Raw genomic sequence first — 19,171 nt, 5'->3', positions numbered from 1 at the left:
GAAAAGAGTATTTCAAGTACATGTGTGAAATGTACTTGAATGAGCTACTGGCATATTAAGAAAATCTCTCATACTTTACAGTATAAAAATAATTTATTAATATCAGCTATCAAGAAAATCCAAACTTCCTATGTGGTCCACTCTGGATCATGTAGACTGCACTCTATGACAGACTGGAGTTGGCCTTGATCCCCTGTACCTGATTCCTTGAACCAAGTAGCAAAGCTTTGCTCCTATTGCCTGAACATTTTTCCATGCATCTGTCCATGCCATTTGCTCATTCACTGTACCATTTACTTAAAATCTTCCAGAGCATTAAAATAGTAATAATTAATTCACATTAATATTTGTTAATATTAAATAATTAAGTAATAAAAATACATAACAAGGCATGCCCCCATTGTACATAGGTAACACTAATGTGGAAACCAGAAATGCAACAAAAAACTTAATAGGTGTTTACATAAATATATTTCTAATCTATATAAAATGTGTTTGATGCTAAGTTTGCTCATTTACTCAAAAACTTGATTTCTATCTGCTCTGTATTATGCAATTAACACAGAGCCTCTCTTGTTGGAGACTTCAAGGTACATTCAATGATTGGGGCTCAACCAATTTACCGATGTGTTGACATTTTTACTTTGATAAATGCACACTGTCTTTGTGTGCTGTGAGTGTGTAGTGGCTGCTGAGAATCAAGCCAGGACTTTGTGCGTGCTAAGCACATGCCCTAACACTGAGCTACATCCCTGAAGCTATTGTTTTCATTTTAATGAAATATTTTGAATTCTAAAACACTAAGGCTGTGAAGGAAAAGCATTAACAGAAATCCAGTGGGCCTTTACAAAGCATAATGTACAGAACCATCATTATAATACAGTTTCTATATTGTACCACAAAGAAAAGTACTGGTGTGAGAGGAGGTCCTGAAAGCTGGAGGCAAGCAATAAATTGAAATTAAATCAAAGTACACCTGTGCACACTGTCAAGGAGCCCAACCCTGTGTCTTGGGCCTAGGAACTCCTACAATGATGTAGGGTCAAAACACAGTCAAAGCCTCTTATCTTTTCTGTCACCTTCAATTCCTAGAGCCACAAGAAATGGTTTGAAGCCTTTCCCTAATCCCCTGAAAATGGCATATACACTTCTGATTGGAAGTATTCTAACTTATTTTCATCTGTCAGGAGAAGCATTTAGTTCAACAAAACTACACCCATATATAAGATATACCAAACCGGAAGTATTCCTGGCAAGGCTCTTCTCTTGGTCCCCCTGGAATACTGCTTAGCAAGCCCTCAGGGTTGGCTAAGATGAGCCAGCTCTCTGCTACATAGAGGGGATGGCTGAACAGAAAAACTACACCATTGCCAATAATCTGAGGAAAGGTAGGATATAAGGATGGGAAGAGCCTGTGCTCTTAAGATAAGAAGAGGACTCCAAGTGTTTCAGGACATAAGACAAGTAGAAACAAGCAGGTAACAGGCAAGTTTTGGCAGCAAAAGCCTCTAATGCGAAGACTCAGGAGGTAGAAGCAGGTGGATCTCTATGAATATAAAGCCAGCCTGGTCTGTGCATTAAGTTTCAGGCCAGTTGGGTATTACCATGAGACACTGTATTAAAAAAAAATCAGGTAATATGTTGAAATCTCTCCATGGAATTTCTGTTTCCGAAAAAAAATCTTAGAGATTCCAAATCTGCTTTTGAAAAAAATAAAATGACTCAGTTTCTCTAACCTCTTCATTTTGAGAGAGTATATGCAGATATGTGCAAGTATGTAGTACAATAAGGGTAAAAATGTAGGTTTGCGCATGCCAAGGCTTGCATGTGGAGGTCAGAGGATGACCTTGGGTGTTCTATCTTGCTTGAGAAGGGGCCTTTTTGTTGTTTTACCACTGTGTGTGTGCCAGGTTAAGTGACCCTCCACTATCCAGGAATTCTCATGTTTCCACTTCCTGTCTCCCCACAAAAGACCACAAAGCTGTCTTTTACATCAGTTCTGGAGATTCAAACTCAGTCTCAAAAGCACAGCATCAAGCATGACAGTCTACAAGTATCTCATTCCTCCCCCACCCTCCCTCATTCATTCTAAGTACTGTGTTAGGCACCCTACAAGCTGGGCCCAATTATCATGGAGCTTATGATCCTCCAGAAGGACCTTCAACACACAAATAACAAACAGCATCAAGAGTAGAGAAGGAGATACACACCAAAGGGCCAACTACTTCCCAGGAAAACTATTTGGGACATTTTAATATCACTACATCACAACCTGCTTTCTGGTAATAGCTTGCCATTTCGTGCAAAGAAAAGGGCCAGTACTATGTTGAAGCAGAAAGTACATACAGGTAAGGTTGAGGAAATAGTGAAGCCCCTCCTTAACAGAGAAAAATCTGCTTTACCATCTAAAGACCACCAGCCAGAGCTGTAAATTGGGAGGAAAACAGATGACAGAGGCTATAAGGACACAGGTAGAATAACTGTCCCCAGTAAGCTATGAACTCACAGAAGTCAATGGCCTTGGCTCGCAGCCGCTTGTTAAGTGCCACTCACGTCTGAGTTCTTTTCCTTCAGACAGGGTAACTTTCCAACTCTCTCCTCCAGGAACTATAAATCTGCCTGCCCTTCCCTCAGGCATCTCCCTTCCTCCTTCCTTCCTTTCCTAGCCACAGAGGCTCTGAGTTTACTTGTAGGAAACCTGGCCCCACACCCCAGTAGCCATTTTATATTGAAAAAGCAGACTGAGGCCAGGATACAGTGTAGGAATCATGTCTATGAAAAGTCACCTGAGATTTCTATGAATACTACAGAGCAGAGCAGAGGACTGTGGAACGAGGCAGGCAGAGACAGGAAAAGTACAGGGAAATTTTCCAAGGCATGGCGACATCCTTGGTGGGAGGTCAGGGGAAGGACACATCATCAAGAGAGGCAGAGGCAGTTTGTATAAAGTATACAGATATTGTGAGGAGAAATCTGGGTAGAGGCAGCAGTCATATAAGTGCCATATAGGCTGGGTTTGAGGTCTTGATTTCTAAGTATAATGAATCCATCGTAGCCTTAGAGAGAGATGGGAAAAGAGAAGGGAAGCAAGGAAACCCTTTCCTTCACTATAATTGAAGAAAGGTTTTCAGTAATTAAGCCACAACCTGGGCAGCAACAATTTTGTTGGAAACACAGTTATTACATCCAATCCATGTAAGAAAACACAGTGGCTTAGGCTCAACTGAGAGAATGTCACTTTGTACAACATACACTAACTACCAAGTTTCTGGTTAAATTTCTGAGACCGCAAGAGGTTTTCAACAAAAGCCGTTTTCTTATCTGACAAAATGCATTGGTATTGCTTTCCTTGATAAAGAGTTCATTTCCTAGGTCAGTACAGCCAACGATGACTTAAATTTTACACTATATGAGCACAGACTCTTTGGGGCACATCAAACAGACAATTTCTAAATAAGGGACCAGATCACAGCAGCGGTGAAGAGAAAAATCTAAATCTAGCCTTGGAAGAAGACAGTAGAAAGAAGTCATAAAGGACTGGTCGCTTTGATGCCTTTCTTCAGTTGACTGCGGGCAGCAACTCAAAGAAAAGGGGGAGAGCTTCAAACTTCACCGAGAGAGGTCATCCAGAGAGGTGGAGTAGGGGAATGCAAGAGACTCCACTGGGTCCATGATTTTCTGTTTAAAAATTGCTCACTGACAGCTGGCCACAGGAACATCAACACTGCTTTGTGAGCCTTACCTCCCGACATTCTTTCCATAACCCCATGGGATACAGAGAAATTTTGCCAGTTTACTGATGCATGGAGTGTCTTACCAGTGACTCAGCTGAGGAGCAGGCAAGGAGTGTCTGAGCCTGGCAATTCCAGCCTTTAAGCCCTGAACTGTATTAATCCCCAAGAAATGAGGATAAATTAAATCAACTTGCTCTTGGAGTTTGTCTTTCAAAGACCATTAAAGGAAACATTAAAAGTTCCACTTAAGTGTTCTGAGAAATAGTTCTAAGGAAATTTGATTAATGGAGAAATATATTTAAAGCTTTGATAAGTGGCAAAGTTGATATGACCCGTACTGCGATTAAACTGAAGATCAAAGGCCAGAATAACTTCACAAACAAATGCTATTTGTGAGCAGCGAGTATTTTCTCAGCCCTTGTTAGGATAATGAACTGTGAGTGCCACATCAGTTTATTTCCTTCTAGCTCAAGATGCTTATAAATTTCCAGCTCTAAAAATGTAACATCACACAGCTTAAACCCAAGCAGATGCCCGGAATTTTAGGGCAAGTTAAAAGGCTTACAATCACCAGGCACTGTTAGGGCAATTTCACAGGCTAATACCACTGGAATGTACACAATTCCAGGTGACTCACAGAAGGCACCAAGCTGCCCTAGATGATCTACCCCAGCACCTACTTCCATCAGGCAGAAACATTGGATTCCTCCGTCATCATGGCCGCTCACTCACACAGGGCTTTTCTCCCCACCAATACTCGGCTACAGTGACTCTTCTTCATCCTAGAGACAGCAAGTGTTTAAGGACAAGGAGGCCCAGCATCATCCAGGTGGCAACTCAAACCCTCAGAGTGCATCCTCAAGCAAGACGCTCTTTCCCCTACAAAGCCTCATGGTCCTCATTGCTTAGCTGAGGGGATGCTGAAGTGCCTACCCCATATGCTATCAGGCTTTAATGAGGTAGTACAAAAAAGGGATTTAGCACAGCAGCAAGCTGTACACCATGTAGGCTACTGAAGAAGAATGAGGAATGATTATAGCTATTATTTCCCCCATGTGTGACTTGATAATAAAAAACTCCCTTCCAGTGTCAAAGTTACCATGTGAGTTCATAATTAACTAATAAATTAAGGTTCTCTGAAAGAGGGTCTCTCTATGTAGTCTTGGCTGACCTAGAACTTCAAACTCAAATATCCACTTGCCTCTGCCCGCCAAGTACTGGATTTAAACACAAAGAACACTATGCCCAGGGACTTTAAATTTCAGTTTATTACTCATAGCATAGTAACTGGATACCCAGGGATAAATTTGAAGTGATCTTTTCTTTTCCTACTTTATCTATAAAGCCCATGCAATTCTTTATAGATGAAGGGAAAAGTAAGGTTTTATTGTTGTTGTTGTTGTTATCACTATTATTTTCATTATTTACAATTTATTCACTTTGCATCCCAGTTGTGGCCCCCTTCCTCATCTCTTCCTAGTCCTTCCCTCATTCCCTCCCCCTCCCCTATCCCTCTTCCCTTGTCTACTAATAGGGGAAGTCCTCCTGTTCTCTCTGGGTCCTCCCTGCACTCTGTCCAAAGTTTGGCTGTGAGTCTCTACATCTGTTTTGTTCCCCTGCTGATTGGAGTCTTTTAGAGGACATATGTGGTAGATTTCAGTCCTGTTTCCTCTCTTTTACCATTTCCAGTGTCTTCTGAAAAAATGTCTTCTGACATTTTCCCTTCTGAATACTTCATATGGAAAAGTAAGATTTTTTGAGTAAAGTGGGACTCACCAAATTTCTTTCACACTATTGGTACAGGGGCCACAAAAAGGCACTATCATTTCTAATCTTTGGTGGAGCTAGTAGGTGTTTACTGCTGCTAGCCAGGTGCCAGGGTGAGCAATAAATCCATTCTGATATTTGTCGCAGGGCCTAGCATTACCACTGGACCCAGGATACAAACTTCTTCATAAATGCTCGGGCAAACTATATTCCAGAGCTACTAAAAAAGCAGATAAGTAACAAGTCAATTTCCAATAGAAAATAATCACTTTCAACTCAAAATACGGTGACTACAGTAGGATAAATGAATTCTAAAAAGATGCGCTCAGTTTCTAGGACACTTAGCCAGAGATTCACCAGTCCCTTGTGTTACAAGTTACATTGTTTGTAAATGTATTCTGGCTTTCATCAAATTCTGAAAAGTGTTCTCAAGGCAAAACTGCAGAAAACTACTGATTTAATGGTGATTCTAAAGTGTTAACAGGGGTTTTTATTGTGGCTCCTGAGGCCCAGCCCTAAAGCATGTTTCTGGAATGTTAGGATGCAACAGTCCTTAAAAATGTTAATTCTAGCAATGTCTAAGGGCATACCAGTCCTGATTGTGGCTGAGTGCTGACAGTCACCAGCTTAGGGACTGATGTGGGCATTCATCAGCCTTTACTCTGAAGAAAAGCAACCAGTCCCAAACAGGAAGGACCTAAGGAAAACATGTGTCTACCTCTCTACTGTATTTCTTGCCTGTCTCTACTGTATTTCTCCACTGTCCAAAATTCAAGACGGGCTCTTCAATTTACTTCACAAATTATTTGTTAAAGTCCTTACATTCCAGACCAGCAAAGTGCCTAAGCGGGTGACGGTACTTGCCATAAAGCCTAAGGACCTGAGTCTGACCCAGGGAGCTACATAGTGGAAAGAGAAAACCAACCCCTAACAGTTGTCCTCTGACCTCCATCTGAATGCTGGGGCTATGTGTGCACAAACACACATACTGACGCACACTAAAATTAATGTAAAAAGGTGTTTTAAAAAACTTTCAAAAGGACCTTACAACCCCCCGTTAGACAGCATTAGAAACTAGTTTGGGTATTAGCAGAACACAGCAGCCTTCTGCAGACCTCAATCAGTCGTCTCCCCCTTTGCTCACCACATACATACATCTTTTGTGGGAGAGGGTCTCCCCATCACTTCCACTTGCAAAATACCTCCCTAATCTTTCCCAGACACAGGTGCTTTCAAGTATGGGCAGGGACCAATGTGATGTAGCTTGGAAAGTTACCCCATTTTGAATCAAAACTTACTACATGAATATATAGCTCTAAGGAGCAATATGCCCCTCCCAAAAGAATCAAAGATTTTTGCCATTTGACCATCACTGTGGAGTGATCACAAGCAGTTCCTCTCTGAAACATGTAAATAAACGATGATCCAGGTGGCAGCCTGAGGAGACAAACTGGGAGAGATGCAGACCAGCTATGATGTACTAGGGATGAGGAGAAATGACTGGCTGTAGATGTCAGGTTTGAGGGACTTAGTTTATTACAACAGGAATGGCACTTTAAAGAAAAACAGCCATTTAGAAGACAAAGAAGGAGATTATCACATTTTAAGGATTAGACCCTAATGTTCCTACTGAGAAAAGCTATCATCAGAGAGCAAAGCTGGCCCGTTATTGGGCTGTGCTTTGGAAGTTGTCATTAGAAACAGGCTGTAAAAAGACTTTGGACTGAGGGTCAAAGGAAATGAACAGTGATAATAAGCTTGTAATGTTTTCTCACAGCACCAAACAATTTCCTCAGGCTCCTTTCTCCACTTTCACCCAGAAAGCCTGAACTATTCATATCCAGAAATACCTGGGTGACTGATACCCACTCAGGACCTTCCCAGGCCAACCATCAAACAGTGAAGGGAGCAGAAGGTTGTGTTGGATGGGTGAAATACAAAGCATTATAAAGACACCCACGTACAGATATACACACACAGACACACACACAGATACTTTACAGAGCTTACAAATCTCCTTTATATAACAAAAGTGTTTATCACACATCAAAACCAAGATTTGTTTCTAAAACATTAGAATTAAGACGTAAGATTTAGAGAAAGCAAAGCTCAGAGGAGACCCACAGTCAGAAGCACAGGATGAACGTGGGTAACCACAGTAGACCCGGACATCTTTTAGACTCTAGTTTGGAAATTCCATGGACTTTCCAGGGTGTAGATGAAAGAATCCATCAGAGTATTTATACTTTAAACATTTTCAGCAGGGCAGTTCCCATACATGTCAATCCTGCATGACAAGAGCACTCACTATATAAGAGGAGGCAGAAAAGAACTGCCTGGAGATGCACCTAGGCATCGGTGAAGCTCTGGTCTCTCAAAATATTCCCATTTCCAAGAATTCTATTCCAGCTCTCCAGAGTCTACCCATCCTGTGTGAGCATGCCCCCTGGTTTCCCCAGGGCAGACCAGCTCACTTCTGCTCTTTCACATGCCAGATGTCCCAGTTGTAAAGTCACTCTAATTTTCTCTCTTGGTTAAGCCTTGGTGAGTCAATATTTTCATTTCATTTCAATTCATATAGCATACCAGAATGCCCCCCCTTAAATGCTACAAGCACAATGAAGAGTCAAGCTTGGTTCAAATGGAGATTCTACTTCCGACAGAAAGTCATAAGCCCACAGCAGGGCAACAAGACAAACTCAGAATGGAAATAACACTGCCCTGGGTGACTGTCTCAGCCCATTTACTAACACCCGTTGTTCTCTGTATATTTAAAATGTCAATTACTAAATGCTCTAAAAACCATTTTAATGAATGCATTTAATACTGGTGATGAAATTATGCAATGAAAAGATCCATCACGTAGGGAAATATAAAAAAGAAAGAAAGAAAAACAACAACAACAAAAACCCACATAGCACTGAAATGGTGGTTTAAAAAAAAAAAAACAAAAAGCCAAGATTCTGGTGGCTGCATTCACTAACTCCACAGCCATCCAGCTTACATACACAAAGAGAGAGAGAGACAGAGACAGAGACAGAAACAGAGAGAAAAAGATAGAGAGAGAAAGGGAGCTGACCCAGTGGCTTCTCTGCAGGTCCAAGCTCACCTCAGACATGCAGGAAGTATGTCACAGAGTTAACACAAAACCACAGCATCACCTCAAAGAGAACAGCAGGCCATTTATTCTAACCAAGTATGAGGGACCATGGCCTGGGTACACAGATTCCAGTTTTTCTATGTTGTATGTCAAATATGGCAGCAGTTTCATGAAGTTCTTATAGTTTTAAAGCAAAGGAAGTCAGAAGTCAAGACACTTAAACACATGGGATAATACCAGGCAAGGAGGAAATCCTCTGTATATAGGGTGCAGTAACTCCCTGATGACATTCTGAGCCTTTGGTAGGTAGATCCTGTGTTCTGTTAATAGCACCCCTCTCCCCCAAATGTAAGCACTTTAAAGAGCTTACAAATCTCCTTTATATATTATAAGAAGTGTTCATCACACATCAAAACCAGGATTTGTTTCCAAAACTTTAGAATTAAGATGTAAGATTTAGAAAAATCAAAGCTCAGAGAAGACCCAAAGGTTGCGCCTAGTAGTAACAAGGACATTAGTCAAATACAGAGGTGGATGAGGGACTTCTAATAAAAGGCTCAAGATAAACTGTTTTAGACTCTGAGCCTGCAGCATTCCAACTTCCCACAATCACTAAAGTGCTACTGAGTCCAGTTTACAGAAGGTTCAGCTGAAGTGTGACCCTTTCCAGGAACTTCTAAACACACTATAAACATGAATTCCAAACATCACAAAAGAGATACAAGACAGGTGTTCAAGCAGATGGTCCAGAATCCATGCTTTTTCAGCTTTATATATTCAAATCTACAGAGACACCTAACCATACCAGCATCTTGCACAGCCCGGTAAGAAAAACATCTGTGGAGAGGGAAATCCCAACCTCTTGGTCACAGGGCAAAGCAGAGACCTAAAGACACCAAAATACATTAAGTTATGATGAAGAAGTTTCCTAAACCAGGCGAAAACAACCTTTATTTAAATGTCTATTCTACTGGAATTTTGCACATTCTGAACAAGCGATCTAATACTCAACTCTATTATCATCCCAATTTCTAAATGTCAGTGAGTGCCTCTGGGTTACAAGAACACCTATGAGGCCATGGCTGGAACTTGCAGGCTGGGCTCATTCTAAAACAATGGCGTTTTCAGAACAACACAGCTTCAAGCTATTTTCTGTAGCGTCAGAGAATCGCAGTAATATTTGGGAGGGCAGCAACCACGCATCCTCCACAGGCAAAGGTGTAAGTTCATTTACTTCACTTCCCTGCCTTTTGCTTAGGACTACAGTTTGAAAATGGATGGGGTGCTTACTTAAAGCCAAAGAGCCCACCTCGTCTACAAGCACACACATAAAGACAGTGTGCTCACTCGTACAGTGTCTTTTAACATGCTTCTAGAACCAGGGAATCCTTGTGCACATCTTAGAATACTACAGGAAATGGTAGGAGAAACTGAAAATTAAAGGAAAAAGGGTCCTGTACTTTTCATTACAGCAAAAGCACAGCAGAGTCCTTGAACATCTCAGGATCACCTCACCATCTCTACCCACCCAACCACTCTGACCACCTGCTCCTCAAAAGTACCAGAAAAGTAACAACCTGCAGGTCCAGAAAACTTCTCCATAACCCCAACCTTGCTCCTATCTCACTTGGAGATCTTTATGATTCACCTGATGGTGGCTTTAAGTTGTTTTGTGCCTCTTGATTTAGAGGAAACAAGTCACCCAAATTAGCCTGCAAATACAGCAAAGCATCCCAAGGACACAGCGTGAAAGGATAAGATTCTCAAGGTGTTCCTTTGCTATCTAGGTACAATAAAAACATAGCTTTGAGGGCTCGTGAGATGGTTCAGAAGGTAAACTGACTGCTCAGCAGTCCAGATGAGTTCAATCCCCTTTTACAATAGTAAAAGGAGTTTATAAGAGCTACACAAAATTGCCCTCTGACTTACTGTCAAAAAAAAAGAAAGAAAATCAGTATGCAAGAGCAAGATCCTGCGTTTAAACTGCAACAAGCCAATTGGCAACAGTGTAATGAGGATTAAAGTGAGGTTGAAGATTAAGTGCAACAGAAAAAGAGGAGGTGTGCATCTCCTGCTACCAGGTCTCTCAGCAACCACTGCCAATGGTTCTGAGCAAACAGATGGAAAATGTGAGCATCTCTGGGGCCCATTTTCACAGGACACGGATTCCTGTTCGTTGAGGTGGCTGTGCTTTGAACTACCTCCTTTATTTTCCTCTGCTGTCTCCAGTGGAAGTCCAAACACTCGAAGTCCTCATAAACCACAAAGATGGATGTAAACCCTGTAAGTGTTCCCTGATTTGGAAAAAAGTGAGAGATTATTTAGTGAACTCAAGTATCATTTATTCCTGTGGCCCATGGGGGAGGCAGCTGTCTGAAAGGGCTTCCAGCACTGCAGTTACTGCAGTCCCCCACAGTTCACCAAAGAAACAGTGTTATGTAAGAAAAACGGTAACATCCCACAATATTGTCAAGAGCCCCTGCTTTTACTGATCACCTATTTTGGCAAAACACCTTAGTAGAGAAAATACGCTATGCTTCCTGTGAATGTCAGAGAAACCCTAACAAGGGAAGCGGCACCATTTTACATATGAGGAAAGAGGTTAGAGAAAACACACAAAAGGCTCATGGCTCTCTCTAACTCAGGACTGGGGGAAACCTTTGAACTCCAATGGGAGTTCAGCAGCAGACAGGTTCCAAGCAGGAAGGGAAGAACAAAAGGTAGTTTGGAAGCACTCACACAGCATGTGGAGGACTTTATGAGGCCGCAGTGATTATAAATTGCCAAAAGCAAATGTCTAAGATCAGCCAACTAAAAGGTTTCTGCAGTAAAATAAAAGAGATTGTTAACCACAAGGATTTGCCAGCACACGTTTCTGTTGAGTTGTAACACTGGGAAGCCTCAATCCAATGATGTGTGTGTGTGTATGTGTGTGTGTGTGTGTGTGTGTGTGTGTGTTTGTGAGTGTGTGAATGAAGTGGATTAAATACTTTCAGCTGAAATATAATATTAAAATATAAGAGCTAACATTTACAGACATGCCAAGTATCTATCCTTGGAGTAGAAGAGCTCTTTAAGTTTTGGGTATTTATAATACTTACACATACACATACACACACACACACACACACATAATGAGAAACTCAGGGACGTCACCCAATTCCAAACCCCAAATTAAGTTTCCATCACTTCTTACCCATAGAACCGGAAGGTAACTTTACACGGTGTATTTAGTGAAGCAGTGTTTGGACCAGAACTCATCACATGAGGTTTTTAATCGCATGAAATAGTTTGCTGTGTTTTGTCAAAAAGGTTTTTTTTAAATTATTTTATAACATCTAAGATTTCAAATATATTCAAAACTGTCATATTTATATACCATAACTGATTTAAATGGGAGACAGCCACCTGGAAGAGGGGGGATGTCCTTTCATACACATTGGGCAAGGCTAACCTGGTCACTGGGAGGCAACTGGGAACCTGCAATGCTTAGAAATCAGGCCAAGAGCCTCAGCCCCAGACAATTGTTAGACCCTGCTCTAGCAGTGTGGGCAAAGGATACCAGTGTCTCTGAAAATAGTGGATGCAACAAAGTATAAAGTAACAGAGAATAAAGAAGATGAATACTCACCTTCCCCATTAAAAGCCTCAAAATAAACCACACAGAGCCTCAAACTATACTTATGTAGCTAGTATTTCAACTAGGTTGCCAGCAAAGTGAAACAAGTGGCTACCAAGGATGTGAAAGAGTATGAGCTGCTATTTTCATTCTGAATTTCATCAAATTATTTGGCTTCCTAAAGGACGTTAATGCATGACTTGGATCAGCATTTTGAGATTTATTAAGAGAAAGCAAAACTTCTTATGCTAGGAAAACATGAAGTCATGGGCTGTTAGGTGCCAGTTACCTTCTTGGACCAACACTTCTTTTCTCAGCTAGGGACAGTGATCCAAGGTCAGGAGGCCAATCTTTGCAGCCTATGGGTGCTGTTCCTCCCCCACCAGAATGGCCAAATGACTTTATGAATCAGACTGAGAAGGCACCAACAGAGGCTACCATTATTATCTGCGTCACACACACACACACCAAACGAACTATCACCAGCAACAACACCACCACCAAGAAAAAGCCCAAAGGGCGGCCCTATTAGAATACAAGAATAAGCAACCCCTTCCTTACTCCACTCCTAGAAGGAACGTAAGAGAAAGCTCTATAAACTATGAGATGGGTTTCACATATACGCAAGATGTCAAAAGGTGAGGAATAGACCTTTTTCAGGTGAAGGGTACAGGGACCAGAAGTGGCCAGAAGCATGGTGTGTTTGGAAAGGGAGCATGGCCTAACTCATACTGAAATGCATACTTCATGTGGTTGCTCTACTACCTCTCGGAAATGGCGGTGAAAAGGGAGTCTACTGGGATGGGAATTAGCGCAGTGATGACTAAATACAAAAGTACAAATTGGACCAAGTCAAACACAGTAATAAGAGTTGGTCCCCAAACCAGCAGTAGGAATATACTCTCTACCAGGCATGTCCAGCCTGTCACCTACAGGCCGCACGCACCTCAGGTCCAGTATTTGTAGGTGACATGTCATGTGGTAGTGTCAAAGGCTGGACTCCCCTACCTCTGCTCATTTAAAGCAGGCGATTTTATGTGACATTGGATCTTCTACCCCAGACAATGACTTTACCTCACTGGACAGAGTTCATGCCCTGCCCCCAGCCATTGTGATTCCTTTGTTATGTAGCTTTGAATTTATAAAGTTTATAGGTTACGGTCTCACACCCTATCAGTTTTACCTTCAGTTTAAAAGTCAGGAAACAATTATGAACAGAAATTCTCAGCCCTCATTTTGCTCCAGGCATGTTCATGCAGGGCTAGCTTCTTCCTGTAATGCATCTCTATTCTAATGCAATAAAAGTGAACTAACTTTGGGCCACACAATCCAAGCTCCTATTTCTACCTATTGGGGCAAAGTCTAGCAGTTAGTGGATTTCAGGTGAACAAAGCTACCGATGCACCTCACACACGTATTTATAAAAAAAACAGTTCTGTGTTATACTGTAGATCTAGCAGTCTTCAGAAATAAGTGAGGCCAACCACTCTCCCTGGGGCTTTCACAAAGGTGTAGAAGTATCACTCAAAAAACACATGCTACCAGTAACACATGGAAGAGAAAATGGAAACCAACAGTCTTAATCTCTGTGTTCCTTTAATCACAGAGATCGAAGTGTCACTGACTGATCATGCCTGCCCTCACAGCCCAGGATCTAGTTAGGAGAAAACAACAAGGAACAGTTCTTCTAGAGCTGTGGTGGCATCCAAGGCCCCTGCAGTAGCTAGCATGCAAGAAGGTAGCTAGCAAATTTTAGCTGGCTGGCTAGAGGGAAGGAGAGATAAACAACTGCTTCTTGCTGTTGTTTAGACAGTCACCCTGTGTGGGGAGGTGAGTGAGAGACAGGGAAACTTCTTACATGGAGGTGCAGCTGTATCTGGACTGGCATGACTACAGAGGCAGGAAATACTCAGGACCAATAAGAGGCAAGCTTATTAGTCATGGCATCATCTCAACGCCATTTAAAAGATAGATTCTGTCTTTTGTTTGTTTACTTAGGATGAGATTAAGCACTTAACTTTTAAGCTAATATACTCAGAATGATATAAATCCCACTTATAAATTATAAATTATAATTTGTAGGATTTACCATTTAATATTTAAAGATTACTGTGCCTGAAAGCACTTAAATGCAGATCTTGAGTATTTGTAAACCCACATGGCCTCAGGAAACACAGCAATCTCCAGTTGTCTATAGAGAACAACAAAAACAAAAAAAGTAGTATGCACACATGATGCAAAATTATCCAGCCTGAAAAATGTGGTTCTTCTATATGCTACAGCATGATGAACCAAAATCATAATATACTAAGCAGATTAAGCCAGCCTTGAAAGGGCTAAGAGATTGTACATCTAGAGTACCTGGAGAAGTCAGGAGGCTGAGGCAGAAGGATCAGGCATTTGGCCTCAGCTCAAAAAGATCCTATTAAAAAAAAAAAAAATTCAAGGACCAGGTGTGGGAGACACACCTTTGAACATCACCATCCAGGAGCAGAAAGACCTAAGGACCGGAAGCTCTAATTCTGCCTTGCTGAGGTCACAGAGGAATACCAAGGCGGGCCAGAAATGCATAACAGGACCATTTCAAAAACCAGAACAGGTCAAGATGGGACATTTTGTGTGTATTTCCACAATTAAAAGAAAAATGTTGCTTTAAAGCAAGTATCTTCTAAAGTAATTGGCTGACTGAGCCATGAGCAGAGAGGAAGGACTTGGGCAGTTTCAAAGAAGTCACAAGAAAGGAGATTACAGTGCAGAGGGGAAGTTAAGAAGGTCCACGGGGATCTTTTTTTTATTTTTTTCAATGGATCTGCAAAAGGAGTTAGAAGAACATTTTGATAGCTGCTGGGCTGATAAGGAAGAGTTTGAGGAACTTTTACTTTTGCCTCTCTAAGACAGAGGTCAGGAGAGAAAGATAGTGAAGTAACAAATGAGAAATTTAAGAAAGAGCAAAGGAAGCGAGGCAGGTCCAATGCTGGACGCCTTTGAAGCAGCCCCTACAAGGGCACAAGGACAAACATGAACACACTGAGAGGTGTGGTGTTACTGTGTTCATCCAGAGTACAACTGAGGAGGAAAAACCCACGGAAACAGTTTGCTCAATACTCAGAAACCAGGTTCAAGAAACAAAGCAAGATGGAAACAGTGCTGTCCAAAATCAGACTGGAGTGGTATTGATAAACCGCAGGAAGGACAGAAGTCCTAGTGCAGCGTTAAAGATTGGTGAAGACGAGGTACGATCAGCATCCATCCAGCATCCATCCATCCATACAGGGCATCTGTGTCCCCCCAAAAGAGACTGGCATCCTCTTAACCGCTCTCTGATCATCTTTTGCTGCAATGCCAGTACGGGTCAAGGCTCCTACTGACACCCCAAAGGCAGCCCTCACACATTACAGCAGACACACACAGGTATGCTCTACTCCCAGATAAATCCGCAGCTTTCCAGAAAAAAAAAAAAAAAAAAAAGACTTAGTTAAAACCATGTGAATCAAAACTTGAAAATGCTTCCAAACAGAGACCACTGTTATTGTAGCTATTATTACTACAGCTTCACACAAAAGGTCATGGCTAGACATGGGAACAATCCACCCTCCTACCAGCTGGGTTCTTCTCCCACTCCACACACCCTTTTCACACTGTTTACCCTTGGGCAGGCCTTGATCATTTGTAACCCTAAGCAAAGCTACACCAGATCCAACTTATACAAGCACAAATTAGAGCTGGCCTCCCAAAGCTAGTGGAAGTCTGATGCTCGAGAATTTGGCATGATGTCAGCCTTTCAGAGAGTACTTTAAATGTTTTGGTTTGGGAGCTAAGGCAGCATTTCCCACTTGTCAACATGAACAACGAAGGCAAAAAGCAAAGAACACTTCCTTCAGTGCCAGTCAGATGTTAGACTCAGTTGCTGATCCAATCTCATCTGCAGGGACTGTGGAGACTGGAAGAATTGGTAAGTTGGAAAATTCCATCCAGTTCAGGATATAGTAAATGACTGTCTGTAATTCCAAGGTAAAATGGCTTTCTGTACTTTCAACCTCCTAAAGTGTTTTCATTGAATGGAACACTTTATATGTGAGACTGGACTTTTCCTATATTCGATACAAAGCAATGAACATGCTTTTCTTCTGTGGGTTCAAGTACAAGGAATTAGGAAACTCCTATTTTAAGAAAACTGTAAAGCTACTCACTACAGGATAGCAATGTGTGTTAGCACAGGAAGGGTTAAAATGAGTTATCTGATACTGTAAACTGGACAAGTACAGCTGGGTTATGATGCAATCCTCAGAGCAAAGGAAGTCTAATAACTAAAATGCTCAAGAAAGAAAACAAATCCAGAGCATGAAGGCCACAACCCCAACAAAACTGAAGCCAGCCCTGCAATACTTCATGTAAGGATGTCCTTGTAGTCTTCTCTGAAACACTAATGCCTAAGCTACTGACGTGGACAAAATGGTGAGTCACATTTCATTTCCAAAAGAAAGAAATAGGAATTAAATTTGGCTTCATGGAGTTTGTGTCTTAGGGTTTAAGTTTTCATTTCCTTAATTCTTAAGTTCTGATTTCTTCCTCCAAGATTTAACAAACATGTAAAGAACGGTTTTAGTTTCAATTTGTGAGTGGCAAGGATAAAACGATATACTTAAAAAGTTCAAACAATGATTTCTTTTTCTATAAATTGTGAAGTAACTTCAATGAAGCCTTGACTAACATTTTTTCTAACATAAAATATGCTTATATTATTCTCTAGTTTATTTGTCAGCTACCTAAAGATTGTTACATTAAAAAGTACCATTTTATGGAAAGATTGTAAACTTGCAACTGAATGGAGAGAATTAGAGACTAATCAATCACAGCATGCCCTGATGCTGAAGAAAGTGTAAAAGTAGTAAATTCAGTATTTGCTACATAATGACAACATTAAAACAGTAGCACTAACTGCAAGAAATTGTCATGGGGGAGTACAAAAATTTCTGCAATTTGATCTTTTTCTAATAAGAAAACTGAGACCTTTCTCTTCCTTTACCTTATGTCACGTGTACAAAGCAAAGAGACATTGTGACATTGTGCATGATTTTAAGACAGTGAGGATTTCTAGTTAGCAGATCCATGCACTGGGCTCATAGGTTATATAGCTCTTCACCTTTTAAGGTTTCATACACATGATGCTTTATCACTGGATCTCCAAAGAGCCAGATGACCCTGAGAAAATCTATGTCTCTATCTTACCAATTTGAAAATGAGCTCAGCAAGTTTCAAGGACAAGATGATTTTTCTAATAAAAGGCAAGGATAATACTCAGAGGAAACAACCATACGATCCAAATCTATTTCCTTGTCTCTAGCATACAATGATCATGTCCAATAAAAACTGTGGTTTATGCCCGGAGGGAAGTGAACTGCAAGACTGTGCAGGACTCGTTAGCCCTTTAGCTGGATGTTTACATAACAAGAGCGATAATCGCATTATATGAAATAGTCAATATTATTGGGAGGCAAAAGGAAAAAGGAAGTAAGCTTTACAGGCAAACAGCTAAATCTTGATCTACTGAGACCTTGAATAACTTTTTAACTTTTTAACCTGCTTCACCTCTGTCATATCACCTATTTAAACAAATAACAACAATAAAAAAGGTTGGTGTATCTGGAACATAGTAGCGTTCAACAAAAACATAATTCTTTCCCCAGCTTCTGCATTAGTATTACCAAGAGCAAAGTCAACACAAAATTACCCAACCTGTAATCCAAAACTGAGAAAGTTACAAAGTAATTAGTAAAACAAAGGAGAAATGAAACTGTATATACCAATTTAGAAACTATGTAACTCCTGCAGAAAGCTGAACATTATGTCAGAGCACAGGTAGTGAACCTTTATCAACCAGATCCACTGAGGGCAGCCAGCCTGTGTGACTGGCACTGTACACAATCTGGCCATTCCTTCCTTTCCTGAGCTCATGGTTAGGCCTGTATCCATGAAGGTGATGGCTGCTCACAAAAAGAAATGAGAGGTAGACACAAGAGTTAAGGGTGTGGATTCACATGCTCACCAAACATACATACAAACCTATATATGTAAAAAAAAAAAAAAATACAAGGAAGCAAAAGATGCTGAATCCATACATAGATAGAGACAACAGTGTTTTCCACACTGTTTAATTACTTCATCAGCATCATGTTCTTTTTGGTATTTATATTGTTCCAATTTATATACATGGATTAGAAACTAAAGTATTAAAATTAACAAACTAACCACAATTTAAATTCTTTTATTAGAAAGCACAGTTAAATATATTTTAGCCAGTGCCTCGTCAGGCTCCAGTGGAGAGGATGTGCTTAGTTCTAATACAACTTGAGGTGCCAGGGTGGGTGGATACTGCCTGGGGGGGTCTCCTATTCTCTGAGAAAAAGGAGAAGAGGGTGGGGGGAGGGGGCATGAGGGTGGGACTCTAAAAAGAAAAGGAGGAGGCTGGAATCAGGCTGTAAAGAAATCAAATAAGTAAATGAAATGTATATATGCATACATATATACGTGTGTGTGTGTGTGTGTGTGTATGTGTGTGTCAGAATGCTCAAACTTTTTTCCTTGGGATTATCTTTCACGCTTGAAGACCATGGAAGACTCTTAAAGAGCCTCTGTTTGTGTATCAATCCATATCTACTCTGTTACGAACAAAAAATTTTGAAAAGTTCTAAAATATTAATTTTAATGCAATTTAAAAGAGGATCAAGTATTAACCTAAATAACATGTGTTCAAAAGATTTTATGCATAGGTAAGTGGCAGGATTCTGTAGTTTTATACATCTATTTAATACCTGGTCCACAAAAGGCAGGCAGCTCTCAAGTGCGCAGACCAATATAAACTGCTAAGGAATGCTGTCTTGGCTTAAGAACAGCAAAGATCTCTAATTTTCATACAAGTAATGAATGAAAAGAGTATTGCCGTGGCATATA

General features: G+C 40.9%; 2 protein-coding genes across 10 annotated transcripts in view; one reads left to right on the top strand and one right to left on the bottom strand.

Annotated features, from left to right (window-relative positions):
* The window catches only part of Med12l (mediator complex subunit 12L), a 314,509-nt gene that overhangs the window by 176,731 nt on the left and 118,607 nt on the right, over window positions 1–19,171 (bottom strand). The gene's annotated exons all lie outside the window — the stretch shown is intronic.
* Window positions 1–19,171, top strand: part of P2ry14 (purinergic receptor P2Y14) — a 44,992-nt gene that overhangs the window by 9,649 nt on the left and 16,172 nt on the right. Inside the window, exon 1 of one of the 3 annotated variants that reach the window (XM_021653812.2) lies at window positions 15,922–16,172. The exons of 1 other annotated variant lie outside the window; for it this stretch is intronic. Coding sequence is in view for 1 of the 2 variants with exons in the window: in XM_021653810.2 (XP_021509485.1) it covers window positions 16,673–16,675 (3 nt within the window). In the remaining variant the exon portion in view is untranslated. Of the gene's footprint in view, window positions 1–15,921; window positions 16,173–16,490; window positions 16,676–19,171 lie in introns of those variants that run through there. One more of the 3 variants, XM_021653810.2, reaches the window with a different exon arrangement.

The sequence above is a fragment of the Meriones unguiculatus genome, chromosome 2, assembly GCF_030254825.1.
Source record: "Meriones unguiculatus strain TT.TT164.6M chromosome 2, Bangor_MerUng_6.1, whole genome shotgun sequence".
Classification (NCBI taxonomy): Eukaryota; Metazoa; Chordata; class Mammalia; order Rodentia; family Muridae; genus Meriones; species Meriones unguiculatus.
Note: the sequence above shows the minus strand (reverse complement) of the source record. Positions and strands in the feature narration are given on the sequence as shown.